The sequence below is a fragment of the Python bivittatus genome, unplaced genomic scaffold (genome assembly GCF_059951505.1).
Source record: "Python bivittatus isolate LINGU-HERP-01145 unplaced genomic scaffold, Pbiv_v1 ctg000480_np1212, whole genome shotgun sequence".
NCBI classification, from domain to species: Eukaryota; Metazoa; Chordata; class Lepidosauria; order Squamata; family Pythonidae; genus Python; species Python bivittatus.
Genome location: NW_028277075.1, coordinates 14,243,701 through 14,269,162, shown reverse-complemented (window position 1 = coordinate 14,269,162; position 25,462 = coordinate 14,243,701). Strand labels below are relative to the sequence as shown.

Below are 25,462 nucleotides of genomic sequence, written 5' to 3'. Positions count from 1 at the left end.
TTTTATTTTTGTTTCTGATTAATGATTATGAGAAGCTGCTACAAGAGTGCTTAACTATTGCTCCTACTATTTATTATAGGGGTTTTCAATTCCTTTTAAGATCACATCCTTTGGCCAGGATGAAAAATAAGGGAGTAGGACTTGTTTGGAGTTCCCACTGTTCCCAGTGGCAGAACCCTGAGCCCTGAACTTTTGGTTCACTGGAACAGTCTGCTGGAAATATTCCAACAGTCTATTCTAATGGGGATTGTTGTGTTCCAAGCTCAAAACAACTTTTTTGCTCATTTTATGAATAACCTTTGCACACGTGCTCCAGTCACTTGTCTCTAGAATACAGTAACAATTCTAGAGCTCCAACTTCCTTACATATTTCTAATTGTAACAAATTGTTTAATACATCTGCTATGCAATCTGTTAACATATCCTTTTGATCCAGACTACTCTTTTCTTCATAGATAATTCTGAATGAACCAAATTCCAGAAGAAGACACTTACCAAGTGGGGCTTTGAGAAATTTGCGTTCAATTCCTTGCTGTATTTGAAGCAATGCCAATGCCAAATAATGGACTGTATTATTCATAGGCTGTGGAGTATTTGTATTAGTTGAAGCAGTACTTCGAGGTTCAGGTTTTAATCCTATTAATCTAAATAAAGTTTAAAATTAATCAGTATCTTAGAACCATGTATTGTATTTGCTATTTATTTATTGTGTTTACATATTGCCAGATTCAACCAAAATAATTCCTGATGGTTTACAACATAAAATCAGAATAAAAATGTAAAGGCCAGTAAAAGCACAAGTAAATAAAAAAACATTCCCCAAAGGCCCTCTGGAACAACTCTGTCTTTGACAGTTTTTGGACCGCCAACAATGAGAGTGCCAAACTAATGTCAAGAAGAAGGGTGTTCCACACTATGGGGCTGCAACAGAGAAATATTGCCTGCAAGCTCTGGCCCTCTTCACCTCACCTATGTGGCAAGACTCAAAAGGGATATGAACGAATAGGACAAGAATTCATGAATTTGCATTCTGTTGAGTATGACTTATAACATTGCAATAAACATTTTACAAAGAAGTTATAACCATACACATGAATCAAGTTTAAGAAGCTTGTTTAAACAGAATACAACTATTGAAATGTATCTAAATACATTTATATTCCAAAAGCAGGGAAGCCACTGGGAACAAAGCAGTATCATCTTGTTTTGCATAATTGATCAAAAGAAATGACACCAGAATTCTCTTTGGTTCAGCTGGTGTTTTTAAAGTAACTACTTTCTTTACCTTCCAAAGAGAAAAAATTGAAAAAGTATAAGCTTGTGATGTCTAATATACCCTCAAATGCGACATTATGCTCTAAGCAGGTTGCTTCATATAAGTAATTTAAGTAATTACTTAATATAAGTAATCATCATTTCTCTATAGCTGTACAAATCACAATAATATCAGAATTCTAGCATGCCCATCTTTTTAATGCTATTAAAAATTCATAATTTTTCCATATTAATTCTGAAAGTTTCAGAAAGTTGTTTAGTCTTATGTTTCTACACAAAACTGTACAATTTAGCTAGCAGATTAATTATCCATTTATAATTTATTGTGAAACCTTAAGAAATATAAAAACAATTTTGTTTTTTCTTCCTGAGAACTGCTAGTTTTAAACTGAAAACTAAAATGAGAAGTGGACCAACTACAGGGACTGGGAATGGGGACCATGATGTTGCAGTGGTTCTTCTCCTTTCTTCATGACTGGTTCCAGTTGGGGTTGATTGGGTAAGGAGTTGAGCCCAAACCCTAATTTGCAGGGAGCTACAGGGCTCAATGTTCTTGTCCCTCTTCTTTAAAATCTACATGAAACTGCTGGGTGAAGTCTTAAGTCAACACAGGTCAGTTATCATAAATATGCAAATGATACCTTGACTCCTGGTCAACCAAATTATGCTGTGAAAGTCTTGACCCAGTGCCTACAGATTGTCAGGGTCTGGATTGGGAGGGCAGGATGAACCCCAACAAGACTGAATGGCTATGGGTTCATGGTTCTTTCAGTATGGGAGATTTTCCATCTTTAGTTCTGAATGGGGTTGTACTTCCCCACACAAAACTGATGTGCAATATGGGGGTCTTCCTGGACTCACAGCTCCTGCTCAAAGAGTAGGTAGCAGCTGCACCCAGGAAGGCCTTTGCACAGATTCATCTGATGCACCAAATTGTGATGGAATGGTGTTATGAAGGGCATGCTCAGGGAGATAAGCGTTTCCTTAGCCCCCAACAGGAGCGTGGGAAGTTTAAGAAGATGAGACTGGCACCACCCTAAGGAATTCACGGTGTTGTGGCTTGCTGGCTTGGGAACTTAGGTTCAGTCTGGAGAGATTTCTGTCTTGAGGTGGAAGCTAATAAACGCAACAGAACTGTATTTGCACTGTCTCGTGGAGTTGTTTGGGCTGAACCTGACACAAATGCACCTTTCCTGACTGTGAGTCCCTTCTCCTGGCCACTCATGTCTGAGTTATCTTACTTGTGGACAACTGCAGTGTACTTTACATGGGGTCGGCCTTGAGGACCACTTAGAAAGTAGAGCTGTTCCAGAATACAGGATATGAGCCTCAATACCCCAAAATAACACTTCTGCTGCAAGAGCTGCACTGGTCATCAGTGAGCTTCCAGCTGCAATTCAAGGTGTTGGTTATCACCCACAAAGACCTTCATGGCATAGGGTCTGATTATCTGAAAGACTGACTTTCTTCCATTACTTCTGCCTGTCCCATATAATCTGAGAACAGGCTTACTTTGCAACCAATCTCTTAAGCAGTGCTCTCTGATGGGCCTAAGAAATAGGTCGTCTCTGTTGGGGCACCTGCTCTCTGGAACACCATACTCCTAGAGGTTTGAACAGTCCCAACCTCCTGCTATTCTTTATATAGGCCTTGAAGACCTGGTGTTTACTCCAGGTCCTCTGATAGGTTGAAGTGCATGTTCCCCTGAATTGAGCTATGCTCGGTTTGTTCATGATGATTGCCTATTACTGTAGTTTTGTTTTTAATTTATATGCAATCCAGAGCCATTTTCAGTTAGACAGCCTTAGAAATCTAAAGTATAAATAAATAAAACTTGTTTTATTTTGATTCTGGTTGATGTTTTGTTCTTCAGGTCAGTTGCATTCTTTTTATATATTTCATGTTTTATTATAAGCCACCCAGAGTTGTTCAGGAGTTTGGCAGCCTCAAAATTTGATAAATGACTGACTGACTGAATAACTAAAATATAAAATCATCTAATAATACTTTAAAAATCTATTAATTTCCAGAAATAAATGAACTCTAGAATAAAAACATTACTAAAAGAGCTGTTCAAATCCAAATACTCAGATCTGTAAGTGTCTTTTTAAGGAGAATTGATAAATAAGGAGACATTGCATACACTTTTGATACTTATAAATTATAATTATATGACAAGCAAATACTTCATCTTTAACACAGGAAAAATGGAAAAAGTGCCAACTTCTGAAATAGCAATTTGGAATGCTTATAAATGAAGCATCCTTTCACAGTATTTTCTGTAGACATAAAATATTAACATGCTTCACACAATTATTACTAGGGCTGTGTTAAATGTTTGCTCTTATATACAAAAACTATGCTTCTAAAAAAATATTCATCCCTCTACTTGTATTTACTATACTCAGAAATGTGATTACTGAATGACATAGTGTCAGGTAATTATCAGCTACAAAAACTGTCTTATACTAAGTCAGATCACTGGCCAATATATCTTAATGACTGGTGATTTTGCTTTCCAGTGTTTATAACAAGAATCTTATCTGGAATTTCCAGAGATCAAGCTTGAGAGCTTCTGTATAACAATATGTGGTCTACCGTTGAGCTATAGTTCTCTTTTATTTTTAAGCAAATCAAAGAGACTATGAGAAAAAGGGAAGGAGAAGTGGTGATAGGTAAGCCATTATCTCCTAAAAATAGCCAAACTTAAATGAGGGCGGGGGGGGAGTTTCCCAATGGCCTTATATTTAAACTTGGTTGGTGGTTCACTTTTATTATCAAAAGTAGGATTTGTTCTTTAAAAAAATGGTGGCGAAAAGGCTACACTTTCCCTCCTTTCCCCCATACCTTTTATCGTATATTAAATCATTTTTACAACTCTGGCTCACTGAATTCTCTGTCCTCTTCTATCTATTGGTGCTGTTGCACTTCTCTCTTAATTCCTTTTTGATGTTGCTTATTAAAAATTGCAGCACTATAAAATGCATATACTGAGTTTGATATTGTACAAACATTAACAAATCAACAAATCAACTAATCTTTTTCCGATATGTTTTAGGCTTCCTTTATTATATGCACAAACTTTATTTAAAAAAAAAAGATTCCAAAGAAGATACTGACTGACTGTGTGCCATCAAATCTTTCCAGGATTGCAGGATTATATCCTTTAAAGCAGTGTTGTCCAAATTTGGCCACTTTAAGATGAGTGGACTTCAACTCCCAGAATTCCCCAGCCAGCATGGCTGGCTGGGGAATTCTGGGAGTTGAAGTCCACTCATCTTAAAGTGGCCAAGTTTGGACAACACTGCTTTAATGAAATGGGTGGCTAGGGATGAAATGCAACCCAACCATTCAAATACTAATTAAAAAATAAAATATCTACATAACAGATATTACCTGTCTTTTGCAAGAATTCTTATTTGATTATCTATTTCCATCTCTTCAACATTTTCATTAACAGATTTTATTACACCATTTTCTTTATTTTCTTCATTTAGCAGTTCATACTGCCCATTTTCTAAGGCTGCTCTCCAACTGTATCTGTCCGTTACCTGTAAGTACACTACATTTACTCAAATACAGGAAAATCGAAAGAGAATTTTAAATTGCATTTGCATTTTCAAGCAAATGAAAGTATTACTTTGAAAGAGTTCAGCAATTTCATAGATACCATTCTCCATAAAAACTAAGGAGTCAAATACCTTAATGGAACCCAATGTTCCTTGGAAAATTCTATCTTCAATGTCTAAGAGAAAGTCTCTAAGCCTTAATTCAAGCTGCTTTTCTGCAGATTTTTGGACTATATCACAAGCATTCTGTATTTTTCCACGTCCAAAATGTGGCTTGGCTTCATTCTGTGTTTTTTCTGTAACATTTAAGAGATTATACAAAATGTCTTCATACTTATTAACATTTTTAACCAAGGCAAAAAAAACATGAACATTGCTTATGAATACTGACATGCAATACTGTAGTCTGTCAATTTGTAATCTGTCATGGGTATCATAGAGTATAATAAAGGCATACTTAACATGAAATAAAAGTAGCAGTTATTAGGACTCTCAAGCTTTTATTTAGTATTATTGTGAAAATTTTCATTTAATATATTTTGTATTAATAATATTGTACTAATATTTTGCAATAACAAAGCTGCTCTGTCCCAGTGGAATACACTGTTCCCTGAAATATATACAGCGCCCACACTTTCTGCACAGCACCAAAGAACTGGCTCTTTAAAAGAGCACTTGAAAATTAAGAGTCACAGTTCAATTGTTTTTGGTATTTCTTGTTTTTATATTATTACCATTATATTTCTATTCAGATGATTATTTTACGAGGTTTTATTTGGATGTTAGAAATCCAGAGTTTCTGGGCCTGAGTGAAATATAAACAAAATCTAATAAGTAGCAAAATCTTTGCAAAGTAGGGAATGTTTTATACAGTGCTGGCAAGATATATTTTTTTTATATTTGGTTAAAGAAGAGACTGCAAAATTCATGGAATATACTGACAGTGTAAACAAACTATGATTCATTGAAAGTCAAATTATTTCAACTGTTAGGGTAAGAACAAATTCTACAGGAAATAAACTAAATAATCATAAAGACCTCAACCATAAAATAAACATCTAGGATGTTTACCTGAAATATGGAATTTTTCAATAGGAAAACTACTAAGTTGTTCACATATTCTGGATTTTTCCTGTAAAAGAACTTCCTTCAAGGCACTTTCCCTGTATCCTCGGGAATTGAGAGCTGCTAGGAGTTGGTCAAGCTGTTCCTGAGAACTATAAAAGCACCATCTGTTTGGCTTTTGTATTGGTTGTGATACATTTACAATAGCGCTAGTTTCCAAATCTTGGTGAATATTGGAGGTAGATTCTGCCGTCAAAAGCTCTCCAGTTTTAATGGCTATCTGAGATTTTTCTGAAATATGACCCTGTACATTTTTTTGAAATGAAGATGGCTGAGGCAACAGCATGTCTTCTGTAAGACCAGAATAGTCTTCTTCCACAAATAGTCCTGGAACAGATGAAAAAAACCAGTAGCGTCGATACAAGCGGTCACGGCCCAAAGGAGAAATATTGGTACAGGCTGTAGCTTTCTGAATCTTTTCTATGAGTTCCTTTTCTTTATTTTGTTGCTCCTGTTTTAAAACTGCCTCTTCTTCTGCAGTGAGCAGTTCACACTTATCATCAGTAGTCTCCCCTTGTCTTGTAAAATCTTTAAAGCCATTCTGTCCTCTTCGCCCTAGAAGCAGTTGGCAAGAAAAATTACAGATCTGTGCCCAGGACAAGCAGCTTAATTAGAAATCATTTGTAATTTTTTTTACAAATTGCAAAAAAATCAAACATTTCCTTTTTCTATTTCTCTGCAGTTCTTGGATGGATCCAGACCATTTTCAAACTGGGCATTTTTTTGCCAGCTCCTCCCACCACATCACATTTTGTCCCATTCTGTTTGTTTTCAGAGACTTATTCTGTTGATGGACAGACAGACAAATGAACGTCAGAGTCCTGAGCATCTTTACATAATTTATGTCCAATATTCTGCTCAGAAGAACAAAAATTAATTTTGGAGGCAGCTAATGAAGGTATTTTATATAAAGTTTTTTCGCAATGTGGCTTTGAAGTAGGACTGATTTACAACTGTTTTTAGTTGTATTTTATCTTGCCTTCCATGCTACAACATAAAATTTCTTCCCACCTTTCTTTCCTTAGAACACCGACTGACAGGGGCTGCGGAAGGGGCTGAAGGGGCTGCTATATACTAACACAAGCAGAATAATACCTTTTCTTTTTAATGGAATTATTAGTTGTGAAGATATATTTAACATTTTTTAAAATACAACTTTACTTTTTTTCTAATGTGAATATTGTATTTCTGTCTTGCCTTAGAAATCAATGCAATTATATGAGTCATACAATTTCAGAGAATGAAATAAACTAGATGATAATCAGAGGAAAGAAAAGTGACGATATAGTAGAGAAATAAAAACAAGAATATAGTCCATTACACAAAATTATTCAAAAGAATATGCATATTTCACATATGAAGAAATGTTTTTTAGCCTTAGACAGAAGCATTACAAAGCCAAAAAATAACTTTTATAATGAAATAAAATGGTGAGTAGCATTAAATATCAAACTTGATCAACAGAATGACTGATTCATATATGTAATCCAAGCTGTCTTTAACTCAATGCAAAAGGAAGCAGTGCTGAAGTTTCAATTGTACAGTACTCTTGCATTCCATTGACAACCTTAGAAACTTGAATTTGAGTCAATAAATAACTCAAATGTCAAAAAAATAAATGTTTAACAATTAAATACAGTATATTAAATTTACCTCCTTTCTTTTTATTTGGCATTGAGTTATCTTCTTCATCTGTCATGGCATCTATTTCTTGCTCCTTTGTTTCAACCTCTTTGCTGTCTGTACTTGTATCAAGCTCTTCTCGATCTTCGTCACTGATACTGTAGGCATAAAAATGGAGAAAAAATAACCTCCAAGTTCAAAGAAAGATAGATGTTATAAAATAACATTTTATTGTGTCATCTGTGTTCATATCAAAAACGGGACAAAGGTACTGCTATCCCATAGGAATAGATTGCCAAGGGAAGGAAGTTTTGCAATGACTAAAGAATGTTCCACCAATACTGTACTATGAAAACATACTAAAATAATTGTTTTGCTGTATCTTCCTTTGCCCCTTCATGGATCACTGCCTTGTCGTGGCGAAGGGGCTTGCGTAACTCAGTGAAGCCATGAGCTATACCGTGCAGGGCCACCCAAGACGGACAGGTCATGACAGAGAGTTCTGACAAAATGTGGTCCACTGGAGAAGGAAATGGCAACCCACTCCAGTATCCTTGCCAAGAAAACCCCATGGACAATGTTAAAAGGCTAAAAGATATGATGCCGGAAGATGAGCCCCTCAGGTCGGAAGGTGTCCAATATGCTACTGGGGAAGAGCGGAGGGCATTTCCAAGTAGCTCCAGAAAGAGTGAAGCGGCTGGGCCAAAGCCGAAAGGACGTTCAGCTGTGGATGTATCTGGAAGCAAAAAGAAGGTCCGATGCTGTAAAGAACAATATTGTATAGGTACCTGGAATGTAAGATCTATGAACCAAGGCAAGCTGGATGTGGTCAAACATGAGATGACAAGATTGAACGTCGACATCTTGGGAATCAGCGAACTGAAATGGACGGGAATGGGTGAATTTAATTCGGGTGACCATTATATCTACTACTGTGGGCAAGAAACCCTTAGAAGAAATGGAGTTGCACTCATAGTGAATAAGAGAGTGGGAAAGGCAGTAATGGGGTACAACCTCAAAAACAACAGAATGATCTCAGTGCGTATCCAAGGCAAACCATTCAATATCACAGTCATCCAAGTCTATGCCCCAACCACTGATGCTGAAGAAGCTGAAGTTGACCGCTTCTATGAAGACCTACAACACCTTCTAGAACTAGCACCAAAAAAAGATGTCCTTTTCATCATAGGGGATTGGAATGCTAAAGTAGGAAGTCAAGGAGTAATCGGAATAACAGGCAAATTTGGCCTTGGAGTACAAAATGAAGCAGGGCAAAGGCTAATAGAGTTCTGTCAAGAGAACAAGCTAGTCATAGCAAACACTCTTTTCCAACAACACAAGAGACGACTCTACACATGGACATCACCAGATGGTCAATACCGAAACCAGATTGATTATATACTTTGCAGCCAAAGATGGAGAAGCTCTATACAGACAGCAAAAACAAGACCAGGAGCTGACTGTGGCTCAGATCATGAGCTTCTTACTGCAAAATTTAGGCTTAAATTGAAGAATGTAGGGAAAACCACTAGACCACTCAGGTATGACTTAGATCATATTCCTTGTGAGTACACAGTGAAGGTGATGAATAGATTTAGAGGATTAGATTTGGTAGACAGAGTGCCTGAAGAACTATGGACGGAGGTCCGTAACATTGTACAGGAGGCAGCAACTAAAACCATCCCAAAGAAAAAGAAATGCAAGAAAGCAAAATGGCTGTCTGATGAGGCTTTACAAATAGCTGTGGAAAGAAGGAATGCGAAAAGCAAGGGTGAAAGGGAAAGATATAAGCAACTGAATGCAGATTTCCAGAGAATAGCCAGGAGAGATAAGAAGGCCTTCTTAAATGAACAATGCAAAGAAATTGAGGAAAACAATAGAATGGGGAAGACTAGAGATCTCTACAAGAAAATTGGAGATATGAAAGGAACGTTTAGTGCAAAGATGGGCATGATAAAGGACAAAAAAGGCAGGGACCTAACAGAAGCAGAAGAGATTAAGAAGAGGTGGCAAGAATACACAGAAGAACTATACAAGAAAGATCTTAATGTCCCTGATGTCCACGCTGGTGTGATCACTAACCTTGAGCCAGACATCCTAGAGAGTGAAGTCAAGTGGGCCTTAGGAAGCATTGCTAACAACAAAGCTAGTGGAGATGACAGTATTCCAGCTGAGTTATTTAAAATACTAAAAGATGATGCTGTTAAAGTGCTGCACTCAATATGCCAGCAAGTTTGGAAAACGCAACAGTGGCCACGGGATTGGAAAAGGTCAGTTTACGTTCCAATTCCAAAGAAGGGCAACGCCAAAGAATGCTCAAACTATCGCACAATTGCACTCATTTCACATGCTAGCAAGGTTATGCTCAAAATCCTACAAGCTAGGCTTCAGCAATACATGAACCGAGAACTACCGGATGTACAAGCTGGGTTTCGAAGAGGCAGAGGAACTAGAGATCAAATCGCCAACATTCGCTGGATCATGGAGAAAGCACGAGAGTTCCAGAAAAATATCTACTTCTGCTTCATTGACTATGCAAAAGCCTTTGATTGTGTGGATCACAACAAACTGTGGCAAATTCTTAAAGAGATGGGAATACCAGACCACCTTACCTGTCTCCTGAGAAATCTGTATGCGGGCCAAGAAGCAACAGTTAGAACCGGTCATGGAACAACAGATTGGTTCAAAATAGGGAAAGGTGTACGACAAGGCTGTATACTGTCACCCTGCTTATTTAACCTATATGCAGAGTACATCATGAGAAATGCCAGGCTGGAAGAATCACAAGCCGGAATTAAGATTGCAGGGAGAATCATCAACAACCTCAGATATGCGGACGATACCACCCTAATGGCAGAAAGTGAAGAAGAACTAAAGAGCCTCTTGATGAGGGTGAAAGAGGAGAGTGCAAAAGCTGGCTTGAAACTTAACATTAAAAAAACTAAGATCATGGCATCTGGACCCATCAATTCCTGGCAAATAGAAGGGGTAGAAATGGAAGCAGTAACAGACTTCATTTATTTGGGCTCCAAGATCACTGCAGACGGAGACTGCAGCCATGAAATTAAAAGACGCTTGCTCCTTGGGAGGAAAGCTATGGCAAGCCTAGATAGCATATTAAAAAGCAGAGACGTCACCTTGCCGACAAAGATCCGCATAGTCAAAGCTATGGTTTTTCCAGTAGTAATGTATGGCTGTGAGAGCTGGACCATAAAAAGGCCGAGCGCCGAAGAATTGATGCCTTTGAACTGTGGTGCTGGAGAAGACTCTTGAGAGTCCCCTGGACTGCTAGGAGGTCAAACCAGTCAATCTTAAAGGAAATCAACCCTGATTGCTCATTGGAAGGATCGATAATGAAGCTCAAGCTCAGATATTTTGGCCACCTAATGCGAAGAGAGATCTCTTTGGAGAAGACCCTGATGCTGGGAAAGATTAAAGGCAAAAGGAGAAGAGGACGGCAGAGGATGAGATGGTTAGATAGCATCACTGAAGCAATGAGCGTGAAACTGAGCAAACTCAGGGAGGCAGTGAAGGACAGGAAGGCCTGGCGCAATATGGTTCATGGGGTCACGAAGAGTCGGACACGACTTAACGACTAAACAACAAAATCTTCCTTTGAATGAATACAGTAAGCATGACTGAAGTAATTTGAAAAGGGCTTGAAAATAATTGGAAAGTTATACTAATATACTTTAGTTATACTAAATTGGAAAGTTTATACTAATCTTATGTAGCTCAGGGATTCTTAAACTAGGACCTATGGTCCGCTGGGGTGTACAAAGTACGAAGAAATTCCTATTTGTGGGGAGCATGAGAATGTGATCCTTTTAAAAAGAAAATTATAGACATAGTTTGTTGTAGAAAGTGATAAAATATTCTCAGTATTTCAGGCACACTTGTGACAATTTGGGAATGATCAGAACTGTTCAGTTTTGACTGGTGGTGGATAAAAATATATAAGACTATGTATGCAAATAACAATACCAGTGTCTGTAAAACAACTTACATCTGTTAAATGTATTTGTGAAATATAACACATACACATATCTTAATAACATCAGATGGCCATAAAGAAAAGAAAATACAATCCATACTGTATTATGTATGGCTTCACTGTCAAGGAAAATATTTGAATTACCCATTTTCAGTGTATAAAATGCCATTCAGTTCTTAACAATGCTGTGGAGCCTAATTGTCTTGAATGACACATTACAAAAAACAGAGTACTTGAAAGACAAGCCCAAGGAATTTTTAATTCTAAAGTTCAAAAATTGAAATTATATAGCATCAAATTCTGCTGCAGCTGTTCATCAGCCAAAGTAACAGAAGCTTCTTAAGAACTGTTATTACTCATAGCTAAGAAGGCATATAGTGTAGGAGAAACTTCTCTGAAGCTTGCTGAAAGCAGCTGTGATGGTACCAAGTGCCAGAAGCAAGAAAATGTTATTAGAGATTTAACATTTTGAAAATTCAGTGAAATGTCACATTAATGACTCTACAGAAGATCTCATATGTCAAGTTAGGGTAGTGAAAGCTTCTTTTTTGTGTGATTCAATGCAATTATAGCATCATAATTTGAACCAGAAATGTAGAGGGTATGAACAAAATTCTGCTTCCCCAGGACTGCAACAAAGGTGAATTTATCTGCTAATTTCAGATAAATCTTCAGGCGACCCTGTCATAAATTAGTACACAATCCATGCAGTGTTGTTTGATTCACCACCAGACACAATTGAACACGATTTGAATGAGAAAGATAATATCAAAAATTCAAGCTTAGAGGAATTTTACATTTCCTGGTTTACCCAAAGGTTGGAAAAGCAGCATTCTTCTCTTTTCTTCCATATACCTCTGTAAAAAAAACTCTTTATAAAAATGAAACAAAGAAATAAATTAGATGTTAAAATAATTTATGTTGTACACTTAAAATATTTCAACCCTAGGATTTCCCAACTCATGAAGAAAACATTCTTCATATGAAATTTAACCTATTTTTAGGTTGAATTATGTCTTCATTAAATTTTGTTATAAGAAAAAAATAAAAATGGTGCCTATTTTTTAATTAGAAAATAAAAATGTCTATCAAGTTTTAGAATTTAGAGCTTTGATTATTAATTGCATTTTTGTTAAAAGGGGAATTTATTTAAATGAGAAACAGGCAGGTGTGAGGTTTTCTAAAAAAATTAAAAAAGGGCATGAAGATGAAAAATTTGGGAACCACTGGTGTAGATTAAGAGAAGCACATCAAAACATTCAGCTAAGTAGTAGCATAGTGACAAATGAACCTTAAATAAGAATTGAACATACTTAACAGACACTTCAATTACAGGATTTTTCTGTTCTTCTTTCAATTTCTCATGTTTCTCTTTCATCTTTTGTTCCTGTCCTTTCAATCTTTCTTCTTTTCTTCTGCGGATTCTGAAGTTACATGGCATAATCAATTTATCAGTTACAGCATATAGTATTTTCAGTTATTTCTTCTGAGCACATTTTTCTACTGTAGAAGATCAGAAATCCTAACATACTTCATATTCTTAAATACATTTGCACATGCTGAAATCTCTAGGTCAGGATATCAGTACATACCTACATTTTATATTAAAAATGCTGACTACATTATTATAGATAACCTGTTTGAAATAAAGGAAATTAAACTAACCTTAGCCTTAAATATTTTTATAAACCAAATTGTAAGCTATTATAAAGATTATTATAATTACTGTATGCTGTCAACATTTTGCAGAATAGCTTTCTAGAATTACAATTCTACTTTGGTCATGTTTGAACTCACTTTGCTGCTGCAGCTTCTCTTTCTCTGCGATGCTGTTCTGCTTTTAATTCTCTGAATTCTTGTTTTGTTTGTCGCAATACATCAACAGAGTCTTCAATGAAGTCTCGAGTAGAAACAAGAGTTAGAAGTTTCCCACAAAGAGCATGAAGAATCGTCATTTTTTCCGCTGATAAATATATATAAAAAAAGATGTTTCATAGTCAGTTGGCCTCATTAAAAATGAGGTTTGCCTTTTTAACCCAGAAATGACATTTAGCTCGTCAAATCATAGAGACACTTTGGATATAAAAACAGGGATCTATTGTACATATAGATGATTATTAGATTTCACAGATTAGTCCTACCCAGATAGAGTATTAACAAATAGAAACTCCAAGATATTGTTTAAATCTATCTATCTATCTATCTATCTATCTATCTATCTATCTATCTATCTATCTATCTATCTATCTTATACACAGTATGTAAATAAAACCCTAACGACTCATGTAACATCAACTCACCCATCCCTCACACCAGATAAAAAACTGAAACTGAAGGGACATTCAAAGGTACTTTTGGCAAAGGTGCCAACCTTTTAAACAAAACAAACAGCTCAGAATTCCACTGGGAACATCCAACTATTTATAGACTATAAAATAATTCTTTTGATCAGCCATTGAAGCTTTTAAGTACTGGAGTAACTTCTATAAGGTTAAAACCATCAACCTGAACTAAAGTTGTAAAATAACCAAACTCATCCTCACTATTCTTATAAAGCCATACATATTGAGTCTAACTTTGATTGTAAATTTTCAACATAGTATTTTCACAACTAGAAGGTTACAGTGACATGATTAGTGATTATCCTTCAAAACTTTCCTGCAAATTTGCTTAATTAAGCTTTCTGTAGTTTTTCTGTCACAGAGCATAAGAAACTGGCTTGGCTCTATTACCTGATGATAAATCATATACTGAGGTATAAGAGAGTTTTTTCAACAATCCAGGATTACTCAATCTTAGCTCCATACAAGCATCATCCGTAGCATCAAATCCTCCTCGCTTCTGGTAGCGATATTTAGCATTTGCTGATGTTACATCTGCACCTGATGCTAGGATATGAAGTCTGAGAATCTCAGAAAGAGTGCAGCTATCAAGATCCAGGTTTTTCAAATTGCAACCTACAGTTAATGATAGAATCAAGTTAGTCTATTTGAGTTCTAAAAATGTTTAAGCAAACAATGTAAATTATACTTTTTGTAAAATAGAGCAAAACAATATAACCAAAAAAAAAGGAAACCCACACATACCCTGATGTAACTGGGGCCATGCAGCTGCCAAAGTTGCAACTGCAGATAGTGCAGATTTTGTGGGGTCTGCATCTTCATCCAAAGCCTCTGTTAAATCTTTAAGGAAATAAAGACTTTATTCTAGTGTAAATTAACATTTCTGTTTGGAGTCCAAGTAAGCAAGCAAGCCTTTTTAAGCAATGCAGAAACAACATATAAATTCAATATTCATGTAAGCTGCAATGCAACAAAGAAATGCAATATTGCCAAACATCTGGAGAAAGCACGCAACACTCACTAAAAGTTTCTTGCATGCAGTTTGACATGAAGAGTACAAACACATCCATGCAAATATTTTAACACAAGTTATCATTCCGTTTCTTATAATTATTACATATTGTACTGTCAAACAAATAGAGATAAATAGACAGCAGTCAACGCTGATCTGTAATACTGAAAAAAAAGTTCTTTATTCCTTTCAACTAGCAAGACACGCACACAATTAAGCCACCTCTAAAGCAGCATCAGGCAGTTTGAATTAATGCACCAGTACAATCTCTTTACACATTAAGCAATTGCAAGTGAATTATCTCTCCTCTTTCTTCTATAGGTATTAAAACTGTGGAAGAGGCAAAACTAAGTACATTCCCTATTGCTGAAGTACTTATTTATCTTCCCAACTATAACACTGAATGACAGCGTACAAACAGAACTTAAATTTTCTCCACAAAATAGAACTGAGCTACCCTTGCCTAACTTAACTGAATGAAATCCTCTATACAAAATAGCTCCATTCAAGTACTTTAACACTGTTTGGTTTTTATTCATGTGTAAGCAGCCTAATCAAATGAAATAAATTACAGTGCAAACCACAACTACTTTACAAAATCTTTTTGCAGGTGAAATTACTAATATCTGTTCTATCCTGAATGCCATAATTTGCATAATCCAATGTGTGTAGATTTAGTGTCTGATTTTTCACATCAGAGAGCTACTTTTCAATTTGTAATGCTGGTGTGCACAGACAGGTTACCTAGAAATGAGATCTATCTGCTTTGACCTCTATTATTTTTACCATATAAAAGAATTCAGAGGGAACTGACCAGAAGATCAGAGAATTAGTCAATGTCTGTCTTTAAGACAGATTTGTTCTATCTGGCCTAAGATAACTATGATAATGTATTTGTTTAAAAAGTCCTGCTTGAATATTATCATGCTGAGTAATTTTTGACCAGTGCCCAGTATTCCATTCTTGATCTTTAGATGAAGTACCATCAAAAACTCAGTTTTATGGGTGCTAGAGTTTTGATTGCCTTTGCTAGGAAGGAAACATGGGGAATGCATCCCTCTTAATTCTACCACTGTTCAGGAAAGGCTGGCTGATGTGGGATTGGCAATGTTTCATGATGATTCGCAAAATATTGCACTGGAGAAATTTATCCAATGACACATTTCTCTAAAAGATATCATTTTGGAGACTGGTATCATTAATGCAGGTGTCACCCAGTTCTAACTTTCTTTTCCATCACAATCTTATAAAATTGTTTATGTTCTGAATTGACAATTATTATCAATAACAGATAGGGTAACAAAAAATAAATTGTACAGTACAATACTTTAATCTAGACAATACAGAAGAATTCCATCACTAATTCCTGTAAAAGTAGTTTTGGGAATTCTGCTCCCACAAGCAATACTGTGTAGTATTTGTTTTCCTTAGGAAAAATAAATACACAGGACTTGGGAGGCTGCATTTTCTTTTGGAAAAACAGTATTAATATGAAGTTTCTCTCTCAGCTTTGTTTATTCTTTAAAAAGCCTACTAAACTTTGAGCAGTGCTACAGTAGGGGCTTCCTCGTATTCTCTGGTGCTTTCTAGAAGAAATCATTCAGCCATACAACATAGCAAAGCTATACAGTATATCATTCCACTTTGCCTGCCTCTGACCTATAATAACAGAATCACTATTTGCCAGAACAAAGACTTTTAAAATTGGAAGGAAACATTTAGGCCATTGAGTTAAATTCCCTGCTCAGTGCAGGATTCCAAATAAATGCAACCCCAACAGATGGCTGTCAGCAAAGATACCCTGCTAACTGTTTTTAGAGGACATGTCTTCATTATGTAGCCTTAGTCTTGCTCCCAGCCCACTACAAGTGTCTTAAATTGTCTTTAGCTGTTCTATTTTTAAAGTAGTGTTTTTCATATTCTCCTGATACAAATCTTGCCATATAAACTTTCTGCAGTGCCTCATTGAAGATTACATAATCAAGGCCTGTGATCTGACTAACCACCACTAACTACTTTTGGCTGCCGTGTGCATGTCCGTCCCCTCCAGTTACTGGGAACTGCCCTTCATGGCCATTTTGGCTTGGGCTATAGGAGGCATACAGAAGATCCTCGCTTAATGACTATGTTAACAAAGTTATGACATCACTGAACAAATAGTAGTTATGGCCAGTCCTCGAAGTTACGGCCATTGCAGCACCCCTGCAGTCACATGATTAAAATTCAGGCCCCTGACAGTCCACCTGCACATACAACTGCAGTGTGCATTTCAACTCCCCCCACTCATCTCTGCCCTTTTGGTAGAGTGCATGTTTCCTGGAGAAGGTCCTGGCAAGGACACACGTTATGTACCAGATGGCTCTCTACCCAGACTTCAACTTGCTTATCCAGCAATAGCTGTGAGTCTAGGAAAATCCCTAGGTCATGGACCTCCTTCTTCAGGGGAATGCTACCCCTTCCAAATTTACCACTGGAGAGGAGAAAGAACCAGATGGTTTCTACAAAAACAGTAACTTAGGCTTGCTGGGATTCAACTTCAATCTGCTTTTTTTCCCATCCAAATTCTAACAGCATCTAGGCACTGTGTTGGGACTTCTACTGCATTACTTCCTTAGCCTGGGATGAAGATATATGCTTTAGTGCACCATATCACAGATATTCCCCACTTTGGTATCATCAACGTATTGTTACCTGACCCCAACCTGTTGGATGACTGCTCCCAGTGATTTCAGATAAATGTTAATTGTTTTTAACATGAGTTTAGCAAACTTTTGAAAGAGTGGTAGCTTCTTCTCCTTGTCAAAGTTTTATTTAAACAAAAAAGAGAACCAGATTCTGCCAGCTGTGGGTGCTGATTCTGTCCCAAATGAGGGTATTGCAAGTTTTACTGTGCTTTTGTCAAAAGTAAGGTGGCTATGTTCTCTTACAGTTGTTATTACTGTGGTGGTGTGGTGTGGTGTGGTGTGGTGGGTGTGTCATTTTATATACTACATTGCCATGTTGTGTATTCTGTGGCATAATTTTAGGTGCTACTGGCTAAGGCCCTCACTTCCAGCACTGGCTTTCTCTCACAGCACTTACTGATTAGGAATATTTGGGAGCTAGATAAATTGACAAAAGTTCTGCCAGTTTTCCCTTCTAGCCCTTCTCTGAAAGACCAGCAAAGCTGTGTTCCAGAACAGCCCAACTGACAGGTGGGGGAACTGAACAGAGAATGGGCCTGGAATGAGATGGGAGGGCACTGTACGTGCCCTATAAGCTCTCCTACTTCACCCTGCTGTTGTTGTTGTTGTTTAGTCGTTAAGTCGTGTCCGACTCTTCGTGACCCCATGAACCATATTGCGCCAGGCCTTCCTGTCCTTCACTGCCTCCCTGAGTTTGCTCAGTTTCATGCTCAACTTCACCCTGCACCTCTCCCCTATTCCACTGAGCTGTCAGCCAGGCTAGTTTTTGACATGGATTTAAATCTGTATTCAGAAATAGTCTGAATTGGCTAAAATATCATATTCACCTACCCACTTTCAATGGCCTAAATAGCACGCTCCAACTCTGAAATTCTTTATCCTTGATTTCCAATGCAATTCTCAGGACAAGTTGCCCCACCTTGAAACAAGCACTAAATAAATAAGATGGTTACTTCTTTCTTTCTCCCAGATGAGGAACAACTTCAGAGAGGCAGGGATATCTTCCTCCTTTGTACAGTACTGCTTGTTGAATTATATTGAAGTTGGGTTACCACAATCTCACATACCCTAGTTTGACATCAGAAAAAAGCTTAAAAGAATAAACAGCTGATAAGCCAGTACTACTTTTGCTCTGTGATTTTCCTCCTAGGATTGTTTGTTAAATGTTCTGCAATTAGCTGGACTTATACAACATGGTAAGGCAAACCCAAAATGTATGACTTAGCCAATGTGTAAATAACTAATGTGTGGATATCATCATTATTTCCTATTGTACAAAAGGAATAGTAACACATTGTGCTGCTATGACAATTGATTATCAAACTTGCACAACATAAAGACTTGTAGTTAGACAGATGTATTTATTCTTTTGAACGCTGAAGTGGACTCTGGTCTACTAGCTTAATCCTTAATGAATTTGTTAGCCTTCTAAAATATGCCTTCTAATCTAAAGAACATTCTAACATCTTATAGCAAAACCAGAAACTCATACAACTACTTTATTGGAGGTTATTTACCTCACAGAGATGAAGAAGACCACATCTGCAGAAATTCAATAAGCCTCTACTGCTGATTTTGCTTTAAAATTAAAATAAGCAAGCACAATTTTGAATCTTTTGGGAAACATACCAGTTTGAAATTCTTGAGATACAATAAATGTAATCTCTTCCCTTTTAGAAAGACAAAAGTAGAAATACATCTGGATCGCCACTGCAGCTTACATCTAAAACATTGTCTTTTCTCACTAGTTATGTAGCAAAGCAAAGTTAATTGAAAAAACATATTGCTGTGAACGCAGATTAGTATGAAAGCTGTCTTAAAAAGTGTAATTGAAATCTGACCTTTGGTCTCAGCATCTGCAATTTGGTCTTTGGCAATTTCTTCTTCTTCTTCAGCCATAGCTTGAAAAATGGCAGTCAGGAAAAAAAACAATAATTCACAAAGTGGACCTTCACTGTCATTTCCTACAAGAGCTTCCTCTAAAACTTCTGCAAATAATAAAAGAAAGTACTGTTAGTTCCTCTGCAGGCTTAAGAGATGTGGTTGGATCTAAACCTTAACTTGAGAAATCTTCCTATTGTATTCTCTAATGTGTAACTCTAGATATACAGAATCCACTGGTCAACATGTATAGATGCATTCCCATATTGAAATGCAAGAGGGGCACATAGGCAAATGAAAGATTTGAGAACATACAAATATCAAGATCTTGTTGACTGTTGATATGTAAATACATATAATAAAGAACAGATTGAATAAAATACAGGGGGAAAAAATAACTGGATGTCCCAAACTGGACTAGAGCTGTCCTTCCTTTAGCTTACTATTCACCTCAAGTTAATCCATTGGATGGAGAAAAAAGCTGTTTCTTTGCAGAAAACCCTAAACACATAATATGTTCCTTGCATATTCCTTTTCAGCAAGGAGAGCATGGAGTTAAAGTAAATTATGAACATCCTGGCAGAAATATTGAGAGAAGAGTGAAAAGTGGCAAGCTAATTTCTTCAACCAGCCTTGCTGGTGATCACTGCACATTGTAAAATAAAAATAGTTCAACAATTTTCATAAATGTTAGGCCAGATCACACATAGTGACATAAATAGATGCACACAATGAAGTCTCAGCCTCAATTGAGTTGGAAATAAGAGAATTTGCAAATATATCAGGTGGCATTTTTAGGGCCACTATATATTTCTATTCAAAGGAATTAATTCTCCATATAACCTGATGTACACTGAAAAAATGTATTTTTCAAACTGATAGCCAACTCATATATGAGGATTTCCCCTTCATGGATCAATGCCTTGTCGTGGCAAAGGGGCTTGCGTAACTCAGTGAAGCCATGAGCTATACCGTGCAGGGCCACCCAAGACGGACAGGTCATGACAGATAGTTCTATCTGGAAGCAAAAAGAAGGTCCGATGCTGTAAAGAACAATATTGTATAGGTACCTGGAATGTAAGATCTATGAACCAAGGCAAGCTGGATGTGGTCAAACATGAGATGACAAGATTGAGCATCGACATCTTGGGAATCAGCGAACTCAAATGGACAGGAATGGCTGAATTTAATTCAGGTGACCATTATATCTACTACTGTGGGCAAGAAACCTTTAGAAGAAATGGAGTAGCACTCGTAGTCAATAAGAGAGTGGGAAAGGCAGTAATGGGGTACAACCTCAAAAACGACAGAATGATCTCACTGCGTATCCAAGGCAAACCATTCAACATCACAGTAATCCAAGTCTATGCCCCAACCACTGATGCCGAAGAAGCTGAAGTTGACCGGTTCTATGAAGACCTATAACACCTTCTAGAACTAGCACCAAAAAAAGAGATAAGAAGGCCTTCTTAAATGAACAATGCAAAGAAATCGAGGAAAACAATAGAATGGGGAAGACTAGAGATCTCTTCAAGAAAATTGGAGATATCAAAGGAACGTTTAGTGCAAAGATGGGCATGATAAAGGACAAAAAAGGCAGGGACCTAACAGAAGCAGAAGAGATTAAGAAGAGGTGGCAAGAATACACAGAAGAACTATACAAGAAAGATCTTAATGTCCCTGATGTCCACGCTGGTGTGGTCACTGACCTTGAGCCAGACATCCTAGAGAGTGAAGTCAAGTGGGCCTTAGGAAGCATTACTAACAACAAAGCTAGTGGAGATGACAATATTCCAGCTGAGTTATTTAAAATACTAAAAGATGATGCTGTTAAAGTGCTGCACTCAATATGCCAGCACGTTTGGAAAACGCAACAGTGGCCATGGAATTGGAAAAGGTCAGTTTACGTTCCAATTCCAAAGAAGGGCAATGCCAAAGAATGCTCAAACTATCACACAATTGCACTCATTTCACATGCTAGCAAGGTTATGCTCAAAATCCTACAAGCTAGGCTTCAGCAGTATGTGAACCGAGAACTACCAGATGTACAAGCTGGGTTTTGAAGAGGCAGAAGAGCTAGAGATCAAATTGCCAACATTTGCTGGATCATGCAGAAAGCACGAGAGTTCCAGAAAAACATCTACTTCTGCTTCATTGACTATGCAAAAGCCTTCGATTGTGTGGATCACAACAAACTGTGGCAAATTCTTAAAGAAATGGGGGTACCAGACCATCTTACCTGTCTCCTGAGAAATCTCTATGCGGGCCAAGAAGCAACAGTTAGAACCGGTCATGGAACAACCGACTGGTTTCAAATAGGGAAAGGAGTATGACAAGGCTGTATACTGTCACCCTGCTTATTTAAGTTATATGCAGAGTACATCATGAGAAATGCCAGGCTGGAAGAATCACAAGCCGGAATTAAGATTGCAGGGAGAAACATCAACAACCTCAGATATGCAGATGATACCACCCTAATGGCAGAAAGTGAAGAAGAACTAAAGAGCCTCTTGATGAGGGTGAAAGAGGAGACTGCGAAAGCTGGCTTGAAACTCAACATTAAAAAAACTAAGATCATGGCATCTGGACCCATCAATTCCCGGCAAATAGAAGGGGTAGAAATGGAAGCAGTAACAGACTTCATTTACTTGGGCTCCAAGATCACTGCAGGTGGAGACTGCAGCCATGAAATTAAAAGACGCTTGCTCCTTGGGAGGAAAGCTATGGCAAACCTAGATAGCATATTAAAAAGCAGAGACGTCACCTTGCCAACAAAGATCCGCATAGTCAAAACTATGGTTTTTCCAGTAGTAATGTATGGCTGTGAGAGCTGGACCATAAAGAAGGCTGAGTGCCGAAGAATTGATGCCTTTGAACTGTGGTGCTGGAGAAGACTCTTAAGAGTCCCCTGGACTGCTAGGAGGTCAAACCAGTCAATCTTAAAGGAAATCAACCCTGACTGCTCATTGGAAGGATTGATAATGAAGCTCAAGCTCAGATAATGGTCACGTAATGCGAAGAGAGGACTCTTTGGAAAAGATTGAAGGCAAAAGGAGAAGAGGATGGCAGAGGATGAGATGGTAGGATAGCATCACTGAAGCAATGAGCATGAAACTGAGCAAACTCAGGGAGGCAGTGAAGGACAGGAATGCCTGGCACGATATGGTTCATGGGGTCACGAAAAGTTGGACATGACTTAACGACTGAACAACAACAAAAATATGAGGATTTGCTCTAACTTTAAGTAAAATCTTGAGACTTTATGAATTGTTTATAAATGCCTAGATGTCAGAAACAGTATACAGATAGTATACATAGTATACAGCTTAATTCAAAGCAAAATCCAAGAAGAAAAAAACTTGCCTAAAGTGACGCCATCAGGAAATTCATCTTGAAGATCAAAAAGTTCCCCAAATGCATGGAGGAACTCCAAAACCATTACAGCATCTCCGAAGATCTCTGGAGGTAGTCTGGTTTTCACTGGTGTTGGAACTGGAAGTTCCTGTGATGCAAACAAAATGTCAGCTTCTCTTGAGAATAACAGACTGGAAGTGGACATCACAGACTGTTAACTTCTAATAAGAAATGTTTATAGTACCAAAGTTAATGAAGCCTTTAGAAAAGAACTTCTGTGACTGCTATATATTAAATTAAAGCCCTATTTATAGTGAAATCAAGGTTTAAATTCTTGCAACTCTTCTCTCATCTATCTGGTGTAATGGGGTTAAACTACTCTCTTTTGTCAGGAGTGACAGTTTTTACCTCTCTTTCGTTTTGTTATAGGCTTTATCTAGTTTCAGACTCTTTGCTTTTAATCTTGTGAGAACTGTTTCCCATAAGAAACCTGAATATTTATTATGTGTAGATGAATACCAGGCGGGAGCCATGGCTAAGAGAGCTTTTGTACAACTATTTCATATGCCAATTGACCTGTTTCTGAATTGGGAGACTGTGCTTAGTCAGTCAGTCAGTCAGTCAGTCAGTCAGTCAGTCAGTCAGTCAGTCAGTCAGTCCTGGTTGGATTTCTGTAATGCACTCTACATGAGGCTACTTTTGAAAACTGTCTTGAAGCTGCAATGGGTCCTGAAGGCAAAACTACCTGAAGCTGCAATGGGTCCTGAATGTAGTAAAAGGGATACTTCAGTATGTTTTGTGTGAGTCACACAGAGTCCCCCATTGGGGGGAGACATTTAATAAATAAATAAATAAAAAAAATAAATATCTATGCAATGCTACTACTCCATAAATTGCACTAGCTCTCAGTAGGCCTCCAGATACAATTCAAAGTATCACCTATAAAGCCCTACATGGCACAGGGCCAAGTTATTTGCAGGACCGCCTATCTCTATTTTTTCCCACCCATCCCTCTAGGTTGCACAGGGTGAGCATCCTCCAGATCCTGGCTCTGAGACTTTGTCATCTAATGGGGCCTATCTTCTCTATTGCCGTGTCTCCCCTATGGAACAAACTTCCCCGCTCAAGGTTTAGGTGGGCCCAACCCTATTAGCCTTTTGTAGAGCAGTGAAGACCTAACTTTTCTCCTGTGCTTTAGGCCAGGATGGTAAATGAACCCTTTTTGGGTGGGTGCCTGTTATGCCTAGCTTTAGCTATGTAAGTGTGTGTGACTGTGAAATCAATTATCTTGATTTATATTATTTTTTATCTGATTTTGACTTTTTATTTCTCCCCTGCCCATTCTTTATTTTTGATGAAGCATAATATATTACAGAACACTAGTTTCTAGAACCATTACAGTCCCCCTTCCATGTAGCAGACAACGTGTGAATTCCCAAGACTAGGAAGAGATTTTTTCAACTTTTCTCCTTCTTTGCATTGGGTTGGCATTTCTTGCTGACATAATATTAATAATTTTAAAAATAACAAGCAGCATTTCTCATGATTTTTTCTAAACGTTCAGATTGGAACAGAAAAATCATGCCAAGAAAGTAGATGACATAGGGAAAGGCATCACTTACATTACGATAGGCAATCCTTTTTGGCCTGGGAAGCACATTCTGCCTATAGACCATAAATGATGGGCCCAGAGACATTACATGATTAGCAGAGGGGATGGAGTTGAAATGTTCATCTCCCTTTGCATGGAGGGAAGGTTAAGAGGCAAAATGAAAAGTCGGTCTGACAGGGAAAAGTTAATGGGTGAAATGAATGTCTTAAGCCTCTGCAAATTTAATGTATCATACCCTCCCTATACCCCTCCCTATACCAGAACCCTACCTAAAACTTCAGTCCTATCTACGCTTGGGGACCCTGGAGATTACAAGTGAGATATTGTACAGCCTCATGAGTCTCATTCTTCATGAAGATGCAGGTTGGTCATTCTTGGTTTACAAAATGTCTAGGACCCTTTAACCCTTTAATGATGTTGGAATTTCCCATTCACTTCCATGGGAGGGACAAAAATGGCCAGCCTAACAAAATGAATGCCCAGCTGTAAAATAAAAAATAAAATATACTAAATCAGCAACAATTATATCATACAAACATTATAGAAACCACAAACCATAAGGCAGGAAGCTTAGATTTGAACCTTTATCTCTTGTGTTATACAGACTGAAGAGTTCCAAAAAACAAATGTTGGTGTCAGGAATGTTAGAGAACTGATACTTTCACAAAATGGTTCTATTTTATAACATAGATGAGAATTCAAGCACAACGATAACATATTGGTCTGTACCCAGAACCTGTACCAGAAGGATAAATAACTTCTATGGGCTCTAGAAATAGGCTAAGCTTTGCAAGACATGTCAAAAGCCATAGTCCAGAAGTGAAAGGATCACTTTTATTTCTTATTTTTATTTTATTGAAGTGGATTATAACAGCAATATTCCATCATGGCCCAAAAAACAACAATCAACAAGAAGAAATGGCTGATACTCTTTTCTTCACCAGTAGAGAGCACTATGACACTATGAAGTTGCTTCTTTCAGCTGTTTCAA

At 37.4% G+C, this 25,462-nt stretch overlaps 1 protein-coding gene across 5 annotated transcripts in view; it reads right to left on the bottom strand.

The window, feature by feature from the left end:
- The window catches only part of BAZ1A (bromodomain adjacent to zinc finger domain 1A), a 65,525-nt gene that overhangs the window by 12,619 nt on the left and 27,444 nt on the right, over nt 1-25,462 (bottom strand). For all 5 annotated transcript variants that reach the window (XM_088145374.1, XM_088145371.1, XM_088145373.1 and 2 more), the window contains 11 exons: nt 22,869-23,007; nt 19,466-19,612; nt 14,673-14,768; nt 14,319-14,543; nt 13,384-13,549; nt 12,900-13,010; nt 7,623-7,750; nt 5,916-6,524; nt 4,977-5,140; nt 4,672-4,826; nt 496-644 (listed from right to left, as the gene is read on the bottom strand). In XM_088145374.1, the coding sequence (XP_088001500.1) occupies nt 496-644; nt 4,672-4,826; nt 4,977-5,140; nt 5,916-6,524; nt 7,623-7,750; nt 12,900-13,010; nt 13,384-13,549; nt 14,319-14,543; nt 14,673-14,768; nt 19,466-19,612; nt 22,869-23,007 (2,089 nt within the window). The remainder of the gene's footprint in view (nt 1-495; nt 645-4,671; nt 4,827-4,976; nt 5,141-5,915; nt 6,525-7,622; nt 7,751-12,899; nt 13,011-13,383; nt 13,550-14,318; nt 14,544-14,672; nt 14,769-19,465; nt 19,613-22,868; nt 23,008-25,462) is intronic.